This window comes from Ascaphus truei, chromosome 1 (genome assembly GCF_040206685.1).
Source record: "Ascaphus truei isolate aAscTru1 chromosome 1, aAscTru1.hap1, whole genome shotgun sequence".
In the NCBI taxonomy this organism is placed as follows: Eukaryota; Metazoa; Chordata; class Amphibia; order Anura; family Ascaphidae; genus Ascaphus; species Ascaphus truei.
In genome coordinates this window covers 363,623,249-363,640,123 of record NC_134483.1, presented here as the reverse complement: position 1 = coordinate 363,640,123, position 16,875 = coordinate 363,623,249, and the positions used below count along the sequence as shown (strand labels likewise).

The following is a 16,875-nucleotide window of genomic DNA, read 5'->3' as shown; positions in this document are numbered from 1 at the left end:
CGTTAACGAGGTAGTATGCCATATTCAGTAAACTCTGTTAAAGCAGCAATCTGCGCTGATGTTTTTTTTGGGGGGAGGTGGGGGGGAATATTTCGTATATATTTACTTTAAAAAATCTCTTATTGCCTTTCAGTGGATGATTTTATTTTTTAAATCCATGCTTAGTCCAGGAGATATGAGCAGTTGAAATATAAAGTGTCTCCCCAAAGCCCAGTGGAGTCTAATAGAAATAAAGTAAAGAATGATTTTTGACACACGTAATGTACAACACAAAAAGAAATCTGAAATGTTTAGTGGGCAAGATACTAACATTATCGAAATTAAACTCAAATAGGCCTCAAGGGGGGATTGCTGCTTTAAGATTATCGTTGATTACTTCATACCTAACTTTGGTGTTACTCCCATCCACACACTAAAATAGGGCTTTTTGCTGGAGAGAAAATGAGACGGGAGTGTTTACAGCGGGTTAATCCAGGGGTGCTCAACTCCAGTGCTCAAGCCCCCACCCCCCTCCCCAATAGATCAGGTTTTCAGGATATCCCAGCTTCAGCTGATTGAGCATAGGGACTGATTGAGCCACCTGAAAACCTGACCTGTTAGTGGGGGGAGGGTGGTTTAGGGACTGGAAGTTGAGCACCCCTTGGTTAATTTATTTATAGTCAGCGAGCCCTCTTCTAAATTAGTGATGTTAACCCTTTTCTAATGAATTAACTTCCGGCCATTATGTTTGTTTCCGATTTCCTTAGTGACTCCCGTTATTTGCCCTGATTTAATGTAGCTTACTAAACCCACGAGAAAAGGTTTAGGAATGTACAGTGTACACACCTGTAATATCGTTACAAAGTTGAAGTTGAAAAAGGAATCCTCCTATAATAGTGTGAGAGAAAATTGTTGTATGGTGCTCCAAAAACAAAAAGCAGTTAGAAAAGTCAGCTTGTAAAGCAAAGTCTTATGTGGAGTACCCTCCAATATGAATGATAAGGCTATGATAAATGCCCCCAAAAAGAGATGTATAGCTGGAAATGGAATCCCACGTAGCAATGAGGTAAGGATAACAAACACCCGCCGGTGTCCAGCACTAATGAAACATCCTATCCTGGGGGGAATAAGCAATAAATATCCTTATAGCCAATGATGGAACAGAGTAATGGAATAGACTCAATAATCTTCTTAGTAATGGAGAGCCGTTGATATCCACAGGTCTTGAGGTACAATGTGCCTCTGTCTGCGTTGAACAGATGTAGAGGAGGAAGAAAAGACGGAGCACTAAATCCACTGCTAGCTTGTAAAAAATACAGAGGTGCGTTCCCACGATAAAAAATAAAGTTTAATGGATCAAAAACAAACAGACAATACACCTACACGTTTCAGGCTATAAGCCCTTTATCAAGGTGAAAGTGAAAGTTTTTACAAGCTAGCAGTGGATTTAGTGCTCCGTTTTTTCTTCCTCCTCTACATCTATAATAGTGTAAGGCCCTTAATTACTGAGCTTCTGAGCTGCTGAATTATGCAGATCAATAATTATTTGTAGCATACGTTGTACTGTATGTTATATTAAAAAATGAATAATTTAGGCTATTTCTTTCTCCCTTATAAGATGAATGGGATTTTGGTAACGGTATTCCCAAGAGAAATTAAAATGTGTTCCAAAGGAGATATTATGTTATATGAAGAGCTTGGTTTGCTAGATGGTTTTGCTATCTGGGAGACAGTATTGTACTGTAGTTGAGGGTGGAGATGGATGGAAACAGAACATTCCGACTGGAAGAAAGGGACTCCTTTTCCTAAATGTTACTTTTATGTCTGATGCACTTCTCCCCTTTATGTGTTATTTATATTATTTCTTATTTGTTGTCTATATGATTGTCACGTGTTTTACTGCTGTGAAGCGCTATGTACATTAATGACGCTATATAAAAAAAGACATACATACATACATACATACAAGAGATTGGAATTTCAGCAGCCCTAATAATGAGAAGCATCATTGTAGGGTGTGCATGGGTAGGCTTAATAAAAAAGGGTTGTATTCATGAAAGAATTCATGAAAGATTCATAGATTTAAGCTCCTTGGGGCAGGGACCTCCATCATATTGTCTCAGTTTGTCATAGCATATATGTACTCTTTTGTCGTATAGTGTTATTGTCCTCTCTGGTTGGCACCATACTGTACAAATAAATGTAGATAATAGTATGCGTAATCGCTAAGCTATGACCATTAAAATGACTGGTTGTTTTCATGAGTTGACATGCATCACACTTTCAAGAACCCGACCCCCAAATCATCTTCTCTTCCTTTCTTCCTAACACGAATGGGGCTTTTCTAACCCTAACCTAATTCTTCTATGCAGGCTGTGAATGAGCAAGGAAAAAACAGGTATGCCTAACTTGTTTCTGTAACCCTTTGGGTGCACCAGGAAGAAGCCACTATGTCATGAGGTCTGGTACTCAAAGGCCCCATTATGTAGTGGCTACGCCCTGCCCCTCGTTTTCCAGGGGAGATCACGTCCTGCGCTCCCATGGATCAGGCGTGCATGGAAACAGAAAAGAGGACTCCTGTACCGTTTCTGGATTCAGGGAGGCGGTCCCACTAACCTCACAAACACTGTTAGTAACTTAGTAGTAGTATTTAGGTACTTTGGAAATATTCAATGTGCTGTGAAGGTGTTTTCCTGTTTGCTGGGGGTTCAGCTCCATTCAAATAAATGGGAGAAAACCCTTCTCCAGTGTAGAGAAGACAGCTTCACAGCTTAGTAGAGGACTGAAGCCCTAATAAAAATACTTTAATATCTCACAAAAGAGAATAGCTAAATAACATTGAGATATTCCCAAATGTCAAATAACTATGTTTACAATGTAACTTTTAAATGTGATTTAAATGTAAAGCTTAAACTTCAATCTCCCTAAACATTCCCTGCGTTTGGCCTATTTTGGTCCTAGAAAGGACTGCACATTTAACTGTGCCTTTTTTCTTTTTCTTTGCTTTGATTTATAAAACCATTTACAAACATAGAAAGGCTTGCTTGATGTAATCACTTCTTGATAAAATGCACTTCCTGATGATTAGAAATATCTAACTAGCTACTGCTATTATGTTGCAGAGAGAGGGATACTCTGGAGCTAATGTCTGATTATCCTTTCTGACCCTTCAAAGCTCTTTGAAAATAAATAAAGATAAGAAAACATTCCAGTTCCACTGTGGTTTTGTAGATCACACTCTGTTAAAGAGACAGTCTGCAAAGCACTTTATATTTTGTTACATTTATTTTTGGTTTTAATATACGCAGCCTTTGAGTACCTTTATTGAAAATTAATTAGCTAAGCTGCCGATCAATTAGTTCTCCCATGATCGATCAGCAAAGATGCTGCTTCCTAGGGTTCACTAAATGTCTGCCTTTCAGTTCCAATCAATCCTTCAGTCAGTGTAAGGTCCGTAATATAGTGGGCACGCGCGTGCGTGTGCGCGCTCCTGTGCGAACGCTCGTGCACGTGGCCCACACTTTTTGTGTGTACGGTCCGTTCTGCTGTGAGCGACAGGCTTGGAAGGGTACTGTGTGTGTGTAGCTGGGTAGCTGTCTCTCTGTGTGTTTGTCACTGGGAAGCAGTCACTGTGTGTGTGTGTGTGTGTGTGTATGTGTGTCACTTGGAAGCTGTCAGTGTGTCTGTGTGTGTCACTAGGTAAGTGTGTGTGTGTGTGTGTGTGTGTGTGTGTTATATAATATTTTAAAAATTAAAACAAAAGACATGTGAGAATAAATGATTTATTAACATTGTGCAACTTTGATAAATATATATATATATATATATATATATATATATACACACATATATACATACATACATACATACATTCACATATACATACACACATACACATACATACACACACATATATACATACATACATACATACATACACATATACATACACACATACACATAAATACACACACACATACATACATACATTACAGTCTCTGCGGTAGCGGTGCGAAAAGATTATTTTCCCCCACAGATCTTCCCCCCGGTCGTCCGGCTCCACGCTCACTGCCGTGTGCGCGCGGCCCTGATATAAGACGGCTGGCTATCCACAGCCAACTCTAAGTGCCGCGTGCGCACAGCGGAGCAAGCGCGCCCACTATTTTACGGGCCTAACTCAGCAGCTACAATGTATTGTGATATTACCAAGGTAACAATCTATTGTTACAGTTTGCAACTCAAACTACTGGTGATTTTGGCAACCAATTATCACAAACAGGAAAGCGTTACAAAAATCTTGCACTTCTGGGGAGTCGTGCTAAAACCTGCTACAGAAATCAAAGGATGCACAGCATATTAAAACTCATTAAAATTGGCATTAAGAATTGAAAAAAAAAAAAAAAATGTAGTAAGTATTCTCTAATACTATAAAACTGATTTATGCAAAAAGAAAAACATGTACTGTAGGATTGTTCCTTTAAAATTAGACATTGTTTCTGTGGAAATTATAATTTAAATAATTTTTTTTTTTTAATTACAACAATGGTTTTTTAGAAGGTTAATATATTCCATACAAGTATTTTGTGTGTACATTCACATGTCTTAGACAGGTCTGCAACCCTGCCTTTCAACCATTATCACCTCGCATACAGTGCTCCCACTGCAGCAAGGGATTCTGGGAAATGACATGCAAATGAGCACACAATGTGTCACCTTTTGTCTGGAATATCCATTCACATGGAGCCCATTTAAGCTGATGCATCGCCGTTCACCCAGTGTATATACCAAGGGCTTCAATCTGGACTCTCAGCTGCCCGAGCAACTAGAATGAAATTAGCAGGAACAAAATGAGGAAATATTATAATGTTCAAGTTTTTAAATGTACCTAAAATAACATTACAATAAGCTTGTGGTCCTTGTTAATGTTTTCTGATCTGGAGGCCCTTTTGGAGAGCTGGTTGAAGAGCCTTGCAATAACATGTTTAGTGTTGGGCAAAAAAATAAAAAAAAACTCACCTTTCGATTTTATTGTTATACAGTATGATGCTTTTCAATAAAATACTGTTATAATGAATAAAAATAAATAGCATTTGTATCAAATACAGCATTAGAACATTGTAAAAAAAACAAAAAAACAGGGTATATCCTGTATTTGTGATATCATTTTCTGAGTTTGAAACCTCTTCTCTGGATAAAAATGTTATCGCTGTACTTATCCGTGCTTATGGGAAACACTGCACTTATTCCTATAAATGTATTGCGTATTTCTGGTGCATAGAATATCTCATACAAGTAATGTCACTGCTCGTTTCAAGAGCCTTTAAATGTGGAGAAATGCATACTGAATAGAATACAGTTTTTCTCGGGAATAAAAACATGCAGTAATATTTACATGCTAATACGATTATCGTTGCACTATTTACATTTTTAAAACTATGGTCATTATGGCATGTGAGGAAACCTTTTCATAATTCCCCTTCAACATTTTATGTTGGGTAATTCTACCCAAAAAAGTAACACTGAGCTAAGTTGTTTTAAGGTATATGTTTGTTTTTTAAGTAAATATTGTATGATTTGGCTTTAACACTAAGCCAAGACATTCTGTGGTAAAAAAAAAAAAAATAAGTAGTTTTCTGAGGTATGCTAAATCTTTTCTCTTTGTTATTCGACGATTTTAAAGCCACGTATATATGTTTTATCGGTACAGTATCAGCTGTCTATTCAAACATTCAGTAAACCAACTAAACCCTTCTGCTTAACTGCTTTTGCAAGCGAAAACGTTTTAAAGTTCATGTACTTTACGCATACTGTAAGATGCTATTAGTACTTTAAAAAAAAAAAATCCTGTTAGTAATATTATTACTTAAGGCTTTTAAAGAGAGGGAAATGGGCCATGGTGGTGCTGGAAGTCAGTGACTTTCATTTCCCACTTACGGATAATTTACAGTTCTATGTACAGTATGAAGGTCAGTTCATCTTTTTTTTTTCTTGTGTTTTTGCCAAATGTAAGACTCGTGTTAAACAATTGTCTTACATTTCACGCTGGTCATTAGTTTGGAGGAGTTTACACCAAGTCAGACCTGCCGAAGAGTCTGAAGACTCCGGAGATGTGGAAAAGTAACAGAGCCAGACTTTGATATAATGGCTCATATGTACTAAGCAATCTTCTGCCATAAGATACCGTCTTGCACTGGAAGCCACATTACAACCCACCAACCTGAATGGGCTTCACGATGCCTGCAGCACAGGAAGATGCCTTATGGTAGAGCACTGATGAATAAATATGACCCTCTATCTGTGTCTGGTAATTCTTCATCTTTTTAACACCTGGAGCTTCATCTTGTGATAGTGCATGTGGCAAACATGGAATATGGAAGGTATATATTTAGGATACAGATTTTCAGGAACCTTGAGTTTTTTGATTCATTCCTAAATAGAGATGTACAATGTTGTCCCTGTTCATTTCACAAATGTTTTTGCAAATGTACAAATTGCCACAAATGCAATCAGTAAAACAGATCTATTTTTAACACAAAAGGAATTTTGGGCGCATTGTTGACTTTTGCCATAAGCACTAAAAAGAAATTGCAATTGCTTTTTTTCTGGGGGGTTAGCTCCTCAGAAGTGAAGAAAACAGAGAGAAAGGGCAATCCTTTGAGCGAGATGCACACCTAGATCATTGTTTATTTATTCCATTATTGGGTTAATTATCTGTCATGTAAATAAAAAATCTTTTAATGATGAATCACAAAAAAAAAAAAAAAAAAAAGGCAATAGCCAACAACATTAGCTGAATAAATTAGAAATTGTATCAGTAAAATTAGGCTAGTAACAAGTAAAGTGGGTTAAAAAGTTATACATTCATTGAAATACTGTATAAACAAAAATGGATAAAATACAGGATCTGAGGGCATGAATGGAAGATATACTAGTGTGAGGTCTTCCGCCTAGTATATTGGTTTATTTATAGGCAAAATTAGCCTATGTCAGACCTTAATTGTGGTTAGGTAAGTTGCTCAAGTTCTGACACAGAGTACATATGATTGCTAAGATAGGCTTAATGTCCCTGAGGTTGCTATATCTCTCAGTGATGGCTGACTAGAAAGGCCCTCCGCTGCTAAGAGGAATATGCCCTTAGCAGTTCTAACGTGAAATGGTCTCTTGGAGGCACAACTCACCTATGTCAGACTCTAATTCCGTTTTAGGTAAACAGTGCAGGTACTTGCTAAATGTTCATGTGATGCCTATGAACGAGTTAAAGCTCCTGAAGTTGCTATGCACATTGGTATAAGCTGACTTAGAAAGTCTGATAACTGCTGTACAAGATAATTCTTTTAGCAGTTCTAGTGTGAGCTGGGCTAAATAGGTTGCCTGAGAGATAACAAGTGGATAAACGGGAGCTGTGCTGTGACTGCCTAATGTGAGGAGAAACCATTGTATGAATTGGGGAGTAAATAACTTTTAAATAGCTTAACCCCACAATATTGCCTGGTTAGTAACTTGATACTGTAGTTGGAGTAGGTATAACCACTGATCAGCTAGCTGATACTCATGTAACCGATAAACTAAAAAAAAATATCTCTTTCAAGCGCTATGTAAAACTAGCAGCGCTATTAAAGAACGTGCTAAAAAAAAAAATAGCAGTCCAGGTAAACTTGGACCCTGTGACGAGTTGGGTCAGGGATGACATCTAAGCGTGATGACACCCTACGTTTCACCATAACCACGGCTTCTTCTGGGGTGATCCATAATGTCTTTTTTTTATGGAGGGGTACCCAAAACTACTTAATATTTAATGTGGTCTTACTAAAATAAGAAAATTATATGTTTATACTGATTGCTACTGTAACACAGTTCCCCCCCTCCCTGGAAGAAGTACTACTGGTTACTGCTGTTTGTGGTGCGGTCATACCTGTGAATCCAAGAGAGCTGAGTGGTCCGCGATGGTGTGGGGAACAGGACAGGCTTTTGTGGGTCTTCAATTTTCACTCAGGGTATCAGCGCCTCCAGCTCCAGTGGGCTCCAAGATTTCCAGAGTTAGTCCCCCACTAGGGCAAATTCCATTCATGCCCCTACTCAATAGACTGAGAGCTCAGGCAGCGGTATATAAAAGGGATGATTTATTGGTAGCAGTACAGCATATCCATGAGTGTATCTGGGTCCCCAGAACTCGGGTTGGTGCCTTGGCTCTCTGGTAGACTTGAGGCCTATAATCTCTCTTGCTTAGTCAGCCCATGAGGGACTGACTGCATGCCTCTCTCCCAGGCGGGAACTCAACTTTTTGCTTCCTCACCCCAGGAGGGTGGGAGCTGGACTGCTATAATTTATCTATAATTTCCTCTCTGATGCACCAGAAGGGCACAAGGTCTGCACCATGATTGGTTACAGACACTTGTGGCACCACCTCTTCTGTCACTCAGAGAGTCAGCCACAGCCTGTAGCTACAAAGGACTTACATTATAGGAGGCACTGCAATGCAATGTGCAAGGCATGGTCTATAGTGTTTTCTCATCTTATGAGGGCACACATGTTAGAATGTCACATACGTTGTTTAGTTAAGTACTCCTCACCTGTATGTGTGAGTGCACTGAAAATAAGACAGTAATCTTAGTTCTGATGTTCAACGTTGTGTAAATAGTGACGTATACATGATATATAAAGAGTATTATACATGTATTTTCACTTACCAGGTCTCTCCAGAGCTTCCATGTCCACTAGTTCAGGAAGGTGGCAATCACCTCACTCAGCCGCTCCTCTATAGGGATGAGATGCTGGGGATCAGGTGTGCCCCCTCCTGTCTTCCTCGCCTGGGCAGCATGGTCAGCCAGGCTGTGCTTTATGTTACACTTGCTGTCTGCTTCGTCAGCATGTTGATTCTGTGGACCGTGTTCCCCTGAGCATTAATGCGGGCGAGGAGGTTGCCCCAAATCCGCTGTTTCTCCATGGTTCTGGGAGCATAAAGCCCCATGGAATTTAGAGTGGTTGTCCACCGCTCCATTTATGATGTTTTCTAGCTCTTCCTCAGTAAATTTTGAGGCTGCGAATCCTTGCAGCATCAGGCACTGGAGCAGTTCCAGCAGCAGAGGGGGGTACCTGCTCAGCCATGTCAACAGTTGAGCTGTCTAGCTGATATGGCTGAGTTATTCAGTTTCTAATGTGTATTTATTTGAAATTGCAACATGCTCATGGACATTAGGTAAAGTAATGGAGATGCATAATGCGTCACTAACGCAATGCGCACGTGCAGTGTATTGTTAACACGTCTCAGTGCTACGATAATACAGGCAACGTAATGATGGTGGTTTGGTGAAAGGACATGCTTTTGACATTTCGTTTGCTATGAGGATACCCATTAAATGGAGAGAAAAAAAACTAACATCTGTAACCTAATTAGGTAACGTCACGTTAGTAGGTCAGATTTACTGAAGCTTTGAGTAGCTACCCCTTATTTGGTTGTTATTGCTGCTCTTTTTTCAGTACAGTATCTCATTGACATGTCTTCAGTCTACTTATTGAAGTATCTTTAGTGTTTGTATTCACTGTTACACCAAGCCACCTTTATCTCCCAGTTCCATGTGCTTACACACGTCTCCAAAAAAAAGGTACATTACTCTTATGGTGCCTCATCTGGAGGTGCTTGTTCCCTCTCACCTGTAAACACCCCCACACTAATTATTTCTTACATGTAATTAATTAACACTACTCTATCCTTTAGAGACTGGAGATGAGTGATATGTGGAGCAGGCAGGGTGCACTCTTTAGTAGTGCAACCAGATGCAGGAGGCATTTCTCTAGTGTGTGAACATCTGGTGTCCTTCAATGTCTCTTTTGCAGCCGGAAGCCATCATTAACACTCTCTAAAAATGTAGCTCTTTAATTAGTGTATTTTTTTTAATGAGTTGTAATTAAAAAAAACTTTTTTTGTGTGGTGTGAGTGAAAGGCAACATAGAAAACCTTGACCTATGGATAATATGTTTTAGCAAACTACACGGTCCCCATATGGGCACTACAGTTTGTCATATTCCTTGCTATCTGATGTGTTTGAACAAAAAGCTGATATTCTGCACTAATTGTAGTAATTGCTGTGCTATACAATATTGTGGGTGGAATTGGTACATTTTAATATTTTGAAACACTAAAATATTTTCTACCATGTAGTTTTTTGTCTCCCATACTGTGGCACGATAGTGAATATGTCTGCCTCAAATAAACAGCCATAATGACAATAATCAGTCTATACTTTTTCTCTTTAAGTTGGCTGCTGCAGCAGCAAAAGTTAGAGAGAAAAATTGCTGTAAATCCCTTGAGTTGTTATACTGTAGGCATGCTTATACAGAGATTACATGTGCTCAGTCACTGCTTGTCTTTAGGGGCACACTGCCCTGCTAGTGCCATTCCTCAAAGGAATCCATTTTAATATTTGTAAATATGCATTCACTGGAGTGCTTGCATACGATTTGATGGTTGCGCTGTTTACATTAAGTGATTAACCCATTTGTGGCAAAGTAATTCTGGCAAGTAAGGAGCTAAAGCAGCGATCCCACCTACCTGAATTAGAATTGGGGTTTGGGATTTCCTGGGTGAACTGGGTTACTCTTAGCTCTGGGGAGCTCACAGTTCCTGAGATATTTACCTTTTTATGCACATATGTTTCGGTTTGCTTTAGAGAAATCAAAATGGCTGCTATTTAAGTCACAATTTCAAAGGACTAAGAGGAAGCCTTATTGGACAACACTAGCAGCCATCCTTGATTTGAATTTTAGCTCTTTATGACCCCCTGTTACTTATTCTGTAAAAAACATCTTAAAAATTGGGGGGATTGCGGCTTTAAAAAAAAGTAAGATTTGAACTTTCTCATCTGATTTCTAGTAACTGTATTATTAAAACGAATGTTTGTCATGAATACATCTTTAATCATCTGTTGGGCTAATGGTGTTAATATTGGAATATTGAGTGTGCTGCAAAATCTCATCTCTTAAAAGCAAGATGCATGCATTGAACATATGTTAATATTGATGGTCGGCAAGAAATCCGTTTTAATTGAAACAACTACTAGTGAAATATATCATTAGTGTGCGAGTCAATATACTTCTTCAGATGATTTGTGTTTTTCTCAATAAACACAAATATATCTATATTTATATTAAGAGAAACCACTTTATTTGCTTATGTATTTGTTTGACATAACTTGAAGTGTTTATTGCTCCTGGGGACATTTACTTTAAATTGCAATTTTTACTCGCTCATCATGAAAATGATTTGCAGATATTATTTCACCTTTTCCGAGTCACATCTAAAGAATTTACCTTGATGGTATCTAATTAAAACATAGAAAAGGCATAACCATGGGAGCGAATATCTAGGATTTTTTAGGCTCCTTGGTTTTCTTCTTTCACAATCATTTCTACCACAATAAGAACACTCTTTATGTCTCATATCTACCAATGTAGTTATTTGTCTCCCTGCATTGCTCATGGTCATTTTCCCTATCTCGGCTGTTTGCTTTTTTTTAAACTTCAAACTAGTATACCTTCCTCCATCATCTAGCAGCCCTTAATATTGCACACTGTCTTTGACAGATTGGATTACCAAAGATGCACATTGAACAGTATCTGTAATAACTGCCTTCTCACCTCTTCAATGTCTAGAGAAGGGCTGCTACTGATTGCTGACAATACTACATTTTTGATGGATAGGAGAAAATCTAATCTGACATTTGAGATAGTTCAGAAGTATGGCCTATATGTAATAAATGACAGAAGGTAGGAATAAGGCACAGTACATATCAAAAATATGTTGTTTCACAAATAGGTAATTACTGGTAATGTCATGATGTCACTTGTACATGCTATGTGACAGCAAATGCAAGTGGACTGGGGATGTACGGTATATAAACGTTTCCTTTTGGCTGGATTGATATATTCTGGATTATAATGGGTAGTTTTCCATGATATTCATTTTTTGAGAGGTTCGGGAAAATGTTTCCTGGAGCCCGGAAAGAAATGTACAATTATTAACTTTCATTTGTATGGCGGCAACATATTCCGCAGCACAGTACAATGTGCGAGGGCAGGAAATAACATTGCATGACAGAAGAGTACATTTATGTTATGTGACATAGTCTCAGGATAGTGGGCAGCTTTCTGTGATTTATAGAAGAAAGTGCAGACTTAGTATGTAAGTGATCTGCCCCACAGATTCACAGTCACTAAGGCTGGTGGATAGGAAATCCATACCAGACTTTACAATGGTTCTGGTTTTCCTCACCTGATCTCCTAATTAAAGAATAGGAATATATTGCAGTGAGGTTTGCTGCTCCAGTCTCTCTCTTAGAGCCTGGAGACTGGGAGGAAAATTGCTGCTCCCCAGTATCCAGTTCAGGATAGACTCCCCCCCCCATGTGTTGCAGCATCTGAGGATCTAATGGGATGCTATCCCCATCTGACCGTTAAGGTCTAAATGTTTTCTCTGTGTGTTATTTAAAGTTGGTAACTGGCTTAACCAGCCAATATTGCAGATAGGGATATACATGTGAGTTAGACTCCTGACAGGAGTAGATGTTTCCTTTTATGATTTCTTTTGTTCTTAAAGAGACGGTGTTTAAAATGTTTAGTGTCACTAATGGAGAAATAAACCCCTGAAGGTTGAGGGTTGAGTGCCCCTTGTGTGTACACACATGTTTGTTCTCATTTTCTACAAATTAAACCCTAGAAGACTGTGTCATGAAGAGCCTGGGCAAACAGCAGCGCTACATAAAGGGAGCCGTTTGCCACAGTTAATACAATAGGAAGGAGATCCCTGCCCTAAGGAGCTGGCAATCTAGAAGAGGGGAGCGGAGACCCAAATAATAGCATGTGTGAGTTTCATAGCAAGAGTTTGGCTATCAACCTCAGGGCGCTGAGTATGCAGTGCGAGGATGAAACTAAAAGAAGTTGGGGGGCAGCACAGGAAAAGCCTGGGAGGCGGGATTGAGGAGAAGTTAAATGGGAACGTGGAGAGAAGTAGATAAAGAACAGTGTTGACTGCGTGTGGGAGAGTTCTTGGAAATGATGTCAGAGAGGAGAAGCGGTATTATGTATAGCTGAAGTACTCTGAAACTGGGTGGGTTCAGCTACAGAGACCCCCTAGTTCCCATCCTGTCAAAAAAACAAGTGTGGTTGGTGGATTGCTGATTTAGCACACATTGCAGGTAGTCATTGTAGTCCCACAACAGATATGATGCAGATTGATAGTTAGAAAGATATATGCACAACTGATTGGTATTTTAACACTGGGGAAGGGACACAGACAGTGGACAGACTGGCAGGCATTGATATATTCAACGACAATATTGCATAAGTAGCTCCTTTCCTAACTTCTCTCTATGTCAATCACTGATGCGCAAGTCTCAAAATGAAATAAAAATAACTTGATACATTGACACATTAAAAATAACTTTGTGTGTAATTTTGACAGTAAAAACACATGAGATGATAATAATGCACGTATGCCTTGTGTAACTGATATAGGCTATACTATTAATTGTATCATTAATCCCTTTGATGTTGATTGAAGGAAAAACAGAAAAGGCACAGACATTATTTATTTTGCATAGAAAAAAGTGCAGAAAGTTAAAATATACTTAGGACCTGGCATCTATTACATGTATATTCTAGTTTAGCTGCAATCCTAAAAGTGTTACATTTTTTGCCATTGCATATTCATGTAATACATAATTCATGCAATTTTCCAATGATAGATCTAGTTTATGTATAATACAATTTTGATGAATTCCACATACTGTACAGTATATAGGAACTTTACAAGATTTGCTCCTTGTTTTCCTAGTGTACTGTATATACAGGCAGTCCTCGGTTATCCGACACAATGCGTTACTCAAAATGGCGTTGGATAGCGAAACGTTGTAAAGCGAAACACGTTTTCCCATAGGAACGCTGTTTAAATGAAAGGTTCCGTTCCTGAAGGCATTTTTAATGCTAAAATACACAAAATATTTTACGCAGGCAATAAGATATGCAGCATACACATAAATTATATAGTGCATATACTGTATTATATATATAATATTACATAATATATAATATAATATAAAAATATAATATATTATATAGTATAATATAGTATAATATATATATTATATACACATAAACAACTTTGCAAAGCATTGTAAGAGCGTTGGATAAGCTGTTTTGGCGTTGTAAAAATGAACATAGGTATGCATTGCATAGTGTTGGATAAGCCATTCGTTGTAAAGCGAAGCGTTGTAAAACAAGGACTGCCTGTATACTATACATATATAAATGTGCATATAATATTAATGTGTCCATGTTAAAATGGATATGAAGTAAAAGGTGACACTGTGCTAATTTGCATGTCATTTCCCAGAATCCCTTGCTGCAGTGGAAGCATTGCATGCTAGGAGATAATGGTGAAAAGCAGGGTTGCAGACCTTTCTGAGACGTGAATCTGATTTTTTTTATGTGCGATATAATATTACACATTTCCCCCTCCTGTGTTTTGTTTTTGAATTACATATTTTATTTGATAAAGCTAGCAGGAAGCAAAACTGGGACCAAACAAATTCCTCTATAATGTATCAAGGTTTCTTTTCAGATAATGTGCTACATTAAATAAATAAGACTTTGTCATTACAGTTTGTCGAGAGGATTCCTATCAATCTATAGTGTCATGCTCTGCAGTGCTACTGTCTCCTGTGGAACAAGCAACAGAAACAAAGCAAACTAAAGAAGATCAAAACCTGGTTGATACTGCAAAAAAGTAAGTTTTGTGATAAAACCACATGCTTATTAGGGCTTTTAAAAGCGTACAGTACTGAGTGTCGTATTATCACGCATAATAAATACCTTATTCTTCTACAATGAATCTGTATTACTTATATTTTATATTCCAGTCGCTTGTGCTAGTTAATAAGCGATGCCAAACAGCTTTGTTATGTTGTCCCGGATGCACCAGCGGACATTGTAGGCTCAGAGCCGGACCTTGACATTCTAAGGCCCTGAGCTATGTCAGGTTTGAGAGGCCCCAAAAAAATTAGAAGTAGATTTATTATTCTGAAATGTATTAAAGCATTATATTAGCGTTGTTATATACAAAGATGGCGGTGTAAAGCTAAAACAAACAGTATTTGCACATCACATTAACTTTAATATTAAAACATTATTTGTGATTTTTGGAGAGCAAAGTCATTGATAATGTCGTCAAATGATAAATGACAAAGTTTGTCACTTTCGATTCACATGATGCTTAGGGTCATATTTGAACGAAAATGTCCATATTTATAGAGAATCTTCTTTTTCCCATATCTTCTTTACTTATCAGATTTTAAACCTTGAAATGCATACATTTGTTTTTGTATTTTTGAGGCCCCTATATTATGAGGCCCTAACCTGTAACCAGTTGCGGATTTACAAATACATTGCCCTTAGGCACTTACTTGGTGCCTGTAATGGGAGGGGGTAACCAGGCTCTCTAATAAAGGTCAAGCCCGTTTTGGTTACTCCTGATCTGTGTATTAGGGCCCAAGAGAGTTAGCTCTTGGGCCCAGTAACATTGTACCATTCCAATGTATTGTATGTATTAAAACTATTTTTTGTGTTTTTCCCTTTCCGGCCATGCAATCAAGCAGGGAATGCTAGGGTAGGAGTTTCAAGGGGGGGTTTGCGAAGGAACCGTTGACAGATTGTGCCTAGGAGGTTGGGGTCCGGAGTAGTCGGTTCCCCTATAAATGTACCCAGGAATCATGCCTGATTCTCGGATACATGTAGGCACATTGTCCCGGCAATACCTCCCCTTGACATCGTGAGTGCGACTCACCACTAAGGTACCCTGCTTCAGCATTGCCCAGAAAGGAGAATTACACAGGGATAAACATGTATTCCTGTGGCTGAGGGAATCCCTAGGTTAAGGGACGTACCCCAGCTTGTGCCAAGGTAACCCACAACCAGTATAAGGGTTTGTGTGTGCCCCAACCCTATATAATGTTGAGGGGGGACTCAGAGAGTCCAGACTGATTACAACGGAAAGTGTGTGGGGAATAAGGCAGATAGAAATAAAACTACAACATTTTTCCTTTTCTGTCCCCTGTTCCCCAAGACTCAGAAGTGTAATAAAATATATTTTAATAATGTAATGAGCTTTTTACATTCGGAACCAACGTCCAAACAGGCTGCCCAAGTTAACCCATAGGCGCCAGTAAGTCTGCTGGACATCAGAGTTCAAAGCAGCCAGAGGATGCCCAGAGGTGTGAATAGCATTTGGTCAGTGGGGAAAGGCGGAGTACTAGGTCCAGAGATCAATGGCAGTCCTCTGGGATGCCATTTGTTCTGCCAGACCTGGTGGAGCCTGCCCAGCGGGTGGCATTGAGATAGCCAGGGAGAGAGGTGGCAGGCTTGCGCATGTCTCTTGGCTATTTCTGATTTGCCGCTGACCCGGATTTTCTAGCCAGCTTGGCTCTGATTGGTTGCTTGGGAAAGTTCCCACACATTGATTGGCTGCTAAGTTTTGTGAATGAAGCTGAGAATACTACAAGAATCGATGAGCCAATCAGATTCATAGTCTCCGGTAGTAAGAGGGGGGCGGGCTTTTCAAAGTTGCTTCTGTGCGAATTGCAGAGCAACCGGCTTCGATTTCAAGCCTGAAAAGCCTGTCCGCCAGAGCCTAAGTCCCAACTTTTGCGCCCAAGTTCTCAGAAATGATCGTAGTGGATGTGGCTGGGATTTTTTTCTGGTTTGAGTTCCAGGATATTTGGACTAACTCGTGGTCAGGAGGGAGCAAGTTCTCAGAACAGAACATAGTAGTGGCGTATGGAACTTTATGCCGATTTGGGTTCCAGGAGATTCTGGGCTTAGTCCCGGTCAGGGTAAAACTCCCATAGA

At 39.0% G+C, this 16,875-nt stretch overlaps 1 protein-coding gene across 4 annotated transcripts in view; it reads left to right on the top strand.

Annotated features, from left to right (window-relative positions):
* Positions 1-16,875, top strand: part of CCSER1 (coiled-coil serine rich protein 1) — an 874,804-nt gene that overhangs the window by 312,901 nt on the left and 545,028 nt on the right. For 3 of the 4 annotated variants that reach the window (XM_075609982.1, XM_075609996.1, XM_075610004.1), the window contains exon 5: positions 14,620-14,758. In XM_075609982.1, the coding sequence (XP_075466097.1) occupies positions 14,620-14,758 (139 nt within the window). The remainder of the gene's footprint in view (positions 1-14,619; positions 14,759-16,875) is intronic. The other variant, XM_075609990.1, reaches the window with a different exon arrangement.